General features: G+C 43.0%; 1 protein-coding gene across 1 annotated transcript in view; it reads right to left on the bottom strand.

Annotated features, from left to right (window-relative positions):
* Nucleotides 1–7,957, bottom strand: part of robo2 (roundabout, axon guidance receptor, homolog 2 (Drosophila)) — a 162,237-nt gene that overhangs the window by 50,917 nt on the left and 103,363 nt on the right. The window contains exon 6 of the mRNA XM_087173437.1: nucleotides 273–409. Within this exon, the coding sequence (XP_087029563.1) occupies nucleotides 273–409 (137 nt within the window). The remainder of the gene's footprint in view (nucleotides 1–272; nucleotides 410–7,957) is intronic.

Genomic DNA, 7,957 nt, shown 5'->3' with positions numbered 1-7,957 from the left:
GGGGGGGTGGGGGGGGCGTCAGAGTGGGTCGACGGTGCACTTGGAAATGTAAATAATTAAACAGATTCATAGACTGTCTACATCTCTCTTGGCTGTGGGAGTCAGCATTCTGGATTTCCATTTGTGTAAAGGAGACCCTATGGAGTAAACTGCCAATCTAAATTTCATACGGGTTTATAAGTGCAATAACCTCAATGGTCCGTCACTTCTCTAAGTGTTGTTATGTGTGAGCTAATGTGAAAGAAATAACAGAGAACGAAGGAGTTTTGTACCTCTGACTGTGAGCGTGGCAGAGGCCTCCAGCTTTCCCACACGGTTCTCTGCCACACAGGTGAACATGCCCTCGTCGTTAATGGACGCCTTCTTCACTTTCAGCACATAGTCGTCCTTGTCGTACTTGATCTCATACCTGTCAACAAAGACGTTATATCATGAAATTCAAGTCGCCCATTCAGCTTCAAATGCAAACACTACAAATTCAGATAAAACATTAATCCAGCGAACAAATAAGACGTGCTTCAGTATTTCAGCCATGAACTGTTGAATTGTCTGGCGGTTTGCCGTGAAAAGTGTATTTCTTCTAGGAGAGGTAGACAGAAGTACAACTGTTCATTCTGACAAATGGAGATTGCAAGGAGGAGGATCAATTATTCAACAATGAGACGCAGTACACACAGAGAGGTGTGCATTCAGTTGGAACCCACAAAACTCGTTCAATATTCATGAGATGTTTCTCTCTCTCTTTCTCTCTGTGTATATATATTTGTTTAAACCATATTCAGGGGTTTGTTTGTGTGAGCGTGTGCAAAACTGTTCCTTTGTGCGTCTACTATATGCGCACAAATGTACGTTTGCAATGAATCTATACAGAGCTACGCCTTGTTATTACAAGGCATTTTAACTGACTGAATCAATACAGCAGCTACACTAAAGCAAAGTTGGCCCTGGTTTCAATTCCACTGCAGTCGTGAAATGTCTGTGTCTCTGTGTGTTTGCAGATGGTTGTATGTGTGTGTCTAGACCTGTATGAATTGTATGGCAGGTGAGGGGGAGGGTGATGCTGCTCTGGTTTGTGGTTCGAGTCTGTAATTGAAGGGGTTGCTGGCCTGGCAGTGTGTGGTGGCAGGGGGCTGTGGGGCTGCATGATGGTGGTCTGTCAGCCTGACAACCTGTCTGCTGTCCACAGTCTGTCACTCACAGACACCGAGAACAGAGTTGAGATGAGCAGATAAAAAGGGCCACTCCATTTGAGCTTGACACTACGCTGCCCCTTTAAATCCCGGTAAATATTTTACACGATTATGGAAGATGTTAAATTATTAGTTTGTATTGGTGGGACTGGTGCAGTGTATGTGTTGCATGTATGCACTGCAGTCCGCCACAGGGTCATTTTTGATTGAACCAAATGGAATCCCCCGAGTCTAAATTTTTCAAATTCACACGAAGGCTTTGAACAAAAGGCAAGACCATTATATCATCTTTTTATTATAACGTATGCCTCTGTGCCAAAAAACTCCACACTTGTAGTAAAACAACTATTATAAACACATAAAAGAACCATGAGCAGTGATGTCTGCCCAACACAGAGCCAGCCCCCCCTCAGAGATTGAAAATGCAGTCACAGAATGGTTTCAGAACAAACTACACTGGCCATGTTCATTGTAATGACGCCACCCAGCACAACACTATGTGTGTTTAATAGCTTCTGGATGACCTAGAGGAACAAGCTACATTAATGTTTGGCTCCGAAGATATTCAGAAAAAAGATAAGGATTCATAAAAAGATGTATTATACTTGGGGCGTCTACATAATATAAAAGTGTTTACTCTGAATAATACATTACACAGATGTGGCAATAAACTATGGTTTACAGCAATACTTTCTGAAGTGACTTTAGAGTAACAGTATGCTATGGTCCATTTCCCTCGGAAAGACCCCTCTGCTCGACCATCAGGTGTATTGATGGCTGCTTGCCACTGGCAGCTGCAAAACTAATCTGTCCTGTCTATCCATGTCTTATTTTTTTCGTCTGCTGTTATGACATTTCCTGAGCAAGCATTCAAAGGCAGCTTTATTGAAGCACATTCCTCAACTCTGACTGCCAGTTCCACCTCTCCACACAGGTACTTAAGGAGCCATAATGATTATTTGACTGAGTCATGACTGAATGCTTTGTTCTAGAGAGAGGGGATGTACAGTTCAGGTAATGGTAGGGGACGTGAATAAAGCATTTATTGTTGACTCTGAGTGAGTGGCATCCAAAGGAATGAGGCAGCACCTTTTGGGACAAGCCTGCTGTCAGATGAAAAACAAACAAGCTAATAGGAAGAGCATCCTCATACACCCTGCCCTCCGGCTAGGATGGGTAGCACAACATGAACTCTTGACTTGGAAGAGGAGAGAGAGATGAGCAAAAGAGCGACAGGGACAAGTTAGGGCTTCGGGAAAACACCTGAATCCCGACCAAACCATGATGAGATCAAGTGAGTAAGGAAATTGTTCCCAGTACTCTGAATCAACCCACGCTAACCAGCTCTGTGTAAACAAAGAAGACACTGAAGACACCCTTTTTTTTACAGGCCACTGTAGCTTTCCTGTTTTTTCACTCCAGTCTCAATCAAGAACTCCATTTTAATGAGATACAGAAGCAGCACTCACACGATCCACAGCAGCCTTTCCATTAAAATATAGTAAAAGACTAAGACTAAGCATCTACCGCTATGCTCACAACTCTGTGAGGCTGTACTCATGTACAACAATGCTTTGAACTAAAATGATAACATGCTGATGTTATGGACACATAATGTTTGCCATGTTTACCATTTCAGTGTAGCGTGTTAGCATGTTAACGCTTGCTGATTAGCACTAAAGACAAAGTACAGCCATGGCTGATGGGTAATGTCATTAGTTTCAATGTGTATGAGTGTTCCAGGGTTTACCAAGGTCATTCACTTCATGATGTCACTAAAGACACAGCCAGAGGATGACAAAGTCAACAGGATTCATCCTCTGGACTGATAATCAAAACATTGCAACTCCTGGGGGGTGGGGGATGGGGGATTTGATCTTTCACTTTATGACAAGAACAGGCATGAAAGCTACAGATATTGTCATCACTTATTGAAATGCCAACATTTCAACTGCGCCTACAGGTTCCCACAGCCTCCCATCGAGCCCTTGCACCTTGGAGAACCCACATATACACATATCGGACAACATGCTTATTGTTCTTGGTCTCGTCTCCATCAATCTCTCAAAACAGAACCTCAGGCTGGTCCATGACTTATTAGAGGGAAACATGAGCCCAGTCAATCTGTAATCAACTTCCTATATGGAATCAGCCTAGATGACAAGATGAGTGGAAATACTCAGGGATAAGAGGTAGTTGTGGCCACACACACATGCAAGTACACACAGCGAGGGAACAGTAGCTCTTTATTGCGACTGGATTGGGGTAGAGCTCTGTTCTCTATTAGAGGAGGAATGTAATTGCACATGTAGAAGGGCTGTGGAAAGGATGGAAGAGCCAAGTTCACCCTGCCGGACTCTCCCTCCCTTTTCAAACAGAAAAGGCACACTGTACAGACACTGTACACACACTGTACACACACTACACACACACACACACACACACACACACACACACACGGAGAACAAAGTATACAATCATCCAACACATATCCACACATGTGCAGAGTCATTCACTAAAGCAGGGAGATGAGGAGTGATGGGAATGTAAGCAAATGCCAAGACAAAAAAGCAATTTTTTCCCCCCTGGGTTGTCAACTTGATGTGTTAGCTGCACGTAGCTGGCTGTAACTGAGATGAAAACTTTATTGGACACACTTTAAAAGCATTACATCTCACAGATCATCTTAAAGGATTTGCCTTTAAACTGTCTATCAGGAACACAGTCACCCGTGTTCCACCTTCAGACTTGTGCCAATGTACTCACATTAAGAGAATCTTATCTCATGGTTGTGTGTGTCTACACTTATCCACAAAATGACTAAACCTGAGAGGATCTTATCTGCCTCTCCTCTGTGTACATGGTGAATGGGGCCCGGCAGTAGACTGAAAGGGTGTGCACCACCAGTCAGACTCAAGATACAGTAAAGGACTAATTCCAGCCCAGTCTCTAGCCTGACTGCCCTGACACAAAGTACCCTCTCTGCTCCATTTATTTCTGACAGTCTGATCCAGTTTTACACCATCTGACTGCTACTTTACCTCATCCTGATCAAAGGAGCTGGAGTCTACCTGTCCAGGCCTTGTCACCCATGAGAGGGAATCAATTAACTGCTATTGCTTCTCATCTTCCTTCTGTAAGGCCCTTAGCCAGAGCTGCGCTCCTTCTTGGCAGCCCTCATGGCTTAGCAGGGTCAGGGCCTTCCCAACAGTCTGACTGACATCCATCACCTTATCCAACATTAATCAAAGATCAGTGTGGCAAGATTTCAAACCCTGTGGCTGGGGGGGGGGGGGGGGGCGCGGCAGATTCATCCTAAATTTGTCTTGTCCTCTACTCATCACCACAGCAACACTGGCAGCAGTGGAGTCTTTACTTAGTCAAAGTGGTTTGGAGCAGATGGAACGGTTGCGCTGTAAAAACGCTGCAGATCGAGCGGGAAAAAAAGAAACGGCAAAGTGCAGCTCACTGACTGATTCGTGGAAGCGCAGTTTCTCTCTCAGTGCATTCGTGTGTATGTGTGTGTGAGGAACAAAGGGTGCATAAACACTGGAAGCACTGAAAGTCAGAACTACAGTATTTTTTTGCAATGGTGCTAGCGAAGCAAGAAGAGGACTGTTTCTCTATTATTCCATGAAGGTGAATGAAAAGCTCTGATACATAATGAATGATCAACTGCACATTTTTAATTAATGCTGAATCGTATTTTCTATATTCCTGCACGATGTAGTATCATACTGTTATGGATACAATCAGGGTCAATAAACCTCAAAGATAAAATATCCGCCCAACCATCCTGCTGCCGTTCCTCTCACCAGCGCCCTTACACATGCGCTCTCATAAATACCAGATGTATCCACTTATATATCAAGGGAAGTAATGGAGACAGGAACCGTAGCCTGCCGTCTTTTCATTCTGCTGAGTTGCGGAGGTGAGAAATCACTGAAACTGGATGGTCAGCATAAGAAAGGCGCTGCTGTCACACTAGCTTTAACAGCTCTCTCAAATAGAATGACCCACACACCTCTATCATACACAAACTCACACATACACACACACACGTGCACATGCCACAAAGGGATTGAGTGAGAAAGAGAAGCTTTTCTGCTGAATGTTGCAGGGGCTGTAGTGTGGAGGTCAACAGGGACGGGGGGGGGGGGGCCTGCAAGACCAAAGGGGCTCTGATAAAGCACAGGAGAGGGCACAAGGGGCCAGAGCAAATGAGGAGGGAGAGGGAAAGCAAAGGAGGTGACAACTTGGGCTACACACACTGAGCTGGTAGGCAGTGGGAGATAACACACACACACACTGCCAACAGTCTTTTCACTGGGATGCACAGACTTCCATTTAGAGACGAATCTCTCTCTCCCACACTCTTCTCCTGGCTCTCTGATGTAGGAGAAGCTATCATGTAATTTCCTCAAGATTCCTCAGAGATGCTCAACAGACGGATATTAATCTGATACTGATACTGATATCTGACACTTTTACAAATAAGAAATTTGGTAAAAATTAAGTAAGCACAACTGAATATTGAGGACTTTAATTTTAGCCATATTGTGAAAGGGCTTTATAGATACAGTATGTTCTGTAAGTCTGTCTGAGTCTTCACAGTATTTTGAGATACATGCTGCTATCCAGCTGCTTTGAGACACATGCTAAAGATTTTCCCCAGGGAAGACACTATACTCCACCATCTGAATCTAATCGTATGTATATTGGTAAAAAGAGTGAAGCCCTTTTGTGCTGGATGTATTTCTCTAGGGGAGGTTGGGTGATTTTAATATTACATGTGCTGGTCAGTGATTTCAATACCGCCCCGGAGTGCATACATGTGATTTTTCTCCTCCTACCATAGCAATAATTAAAGCCCCAATTACCAACTGTTGTTCAGCACATTTATCGGTCCGCTCATAATTTAGGTCCTGTCCCACGAGACACCTTGTATTTTATTTCATTAGCTCAGCACACGGTTAGGAGTTCTGTGTGACAATGGAGAAAGTTGAAAAGGCTTTTGTGACCTGATGGAAACATGCAGTCCTATTCGGGAGCCCACATGATGAAAAAAAGAAAAAAAAAAAAAAGCCATTACAAGAGCCAGAACCTGCAAGCTCATAAAATGGGCTGATCTAATTTCAGCTACAGGTAATTATTCTGTCTTGGCTGGTCTGCCTTCCTATAACTAATTTCAAGTGTAGTGGACTACATGTATTTAACACTGTCACCTCATAGACTCTGGTCTTCTCCTTACAGGGAGGAATTCAATTTGAACTTGAGATCTTTGTCTCTATAAAAAAAAAAAAAAAAAACAGCTTCTGTAATTTGGCATTACTTGAAATAAAGGCTAGAAAGAAGAGTTCCCCCCTGGAATAGTAATCCTGTCCGAAGGAGAATTTGTCCACAAATAAAATTTAAGGTTAAGTACCGAATCATTAATTGGGCTATGCTCCATACTGTGCAATACAGAAAATATGAATGACAGTGCTTTACACAACTCTTATAAATAACCTGAATATTTTCAAAAATTAGAATACGGTCAAGAGTCAGTGTTTCCTTAACATACAGAGAAATATCTAAATCCCCAATCATAATTAATCCACCTATAGTAATAGTGCACCTGTTGTTCCATGACATTTTAATTTACAGTTTCCAGGTGCACACTTTGACATGTGCCAGACTGTAATTTTAATAGTTTCACAGGGATATCTCCGGGGATTGCTCATCATAATGTATAGAGAAAAAATACAGAGCTGACCTACTTTATTACACTGCGGCACTAAAGCCAGTTGACAAGTGTCCCAGAGCAGATAAGCTTGTTTGGTGATAAGATTTTTACAAACACAGGAAAATACCCACAGTGAGGTAAAAAGAGCAGCACTGTTGTCTTTGTCCTCTAAGTGAAACCATTCTTGTGCTGTCTCTATCTCCTGTTCCCTCCCACAGAGACTGAAGCCAGTGCCATCCTGGCGTGCTTTATGTCTATGTGCCAACGTGTGCGTGTGTTTGCCTGGGAGGCTGCTGGAGCCACTGAGCATATTAAAGACCTGTTTACTCAGCTGAGGCTCCATTTCCCTTCTTCCTAGTATAAAAGTTGCACACACACAAACATCAACAGAAAGACACAGTGTGTGTGTAAAGGGACCTGCAAAGACAAGTTGAAACAATTCGATGGCAAAGAAGGAATGGCCTCACTAAGTATCTTTCTTTCTACAGCTTACCATAATAATAAGGACAGTGTAACCTTTTCGGATAAAGAGCAAACAAAGACCAACCCCTTCTGCATATAAAAGTGTTTGATCTTCAGTCGTTTGTGCCTATGGAGAGGACCACTACTGATCCTGCTACAGAGGCCCACAGTGTAGTGACACAATAGCTGTGCTACAGTGGCTGTTTTTTGTTTTCTTCCCCTTTCAGAGCACTTGCCAGTTTGATAACTGGAAGCTATTCTTGCGTGGGATTTCAAACAATTCCTCTGTCAGTCAGACAGTAGCCATGTTTGATGTTTATTAAGCGAAGATAAGAAGTAGAGAAAGCAGGAACAGATCGTCACTTAACAATATGAGGAGTCTTCTTTTTGGCACGCAACAAAGGCAGCAGAAAATGTCAGAATTAGAATATCGCAGTCCTCGTGCTTGCTTCCCGCTTCAAAGCAAAACTGGAGAATCAAATATAGCGAGGAAAACAAAAGTTCTCCCAAAGTGATTAGAACCACTGCGATATTTATCGTTTATTAATTTTGGCAGTATCTTTTTCATGTGTTCAGTTCT

The sequence above is a fragment of the Seriola lalandi genome, unplaced genomic scaffold, assembly GCF_002814215.2.
Source record: "Seriola lalandi dorsalis isolate HSWRI2012SDOR001 ecotype SW California unplaced genomic scaffold, Sedor1 jcf7180002054218, whole genome shotgun sequence".
Taxonomy (NCBI): Eukaryota; Metazoa; Chordata; class Actinopteri; order Carangiformes; family Carangidae; genus Seriola; species Seriola lalandi.
Note: the sequence above shows the minus strand (reverse complement) of the source record. Positions and strands in the feature narration are given on the sequence as shown.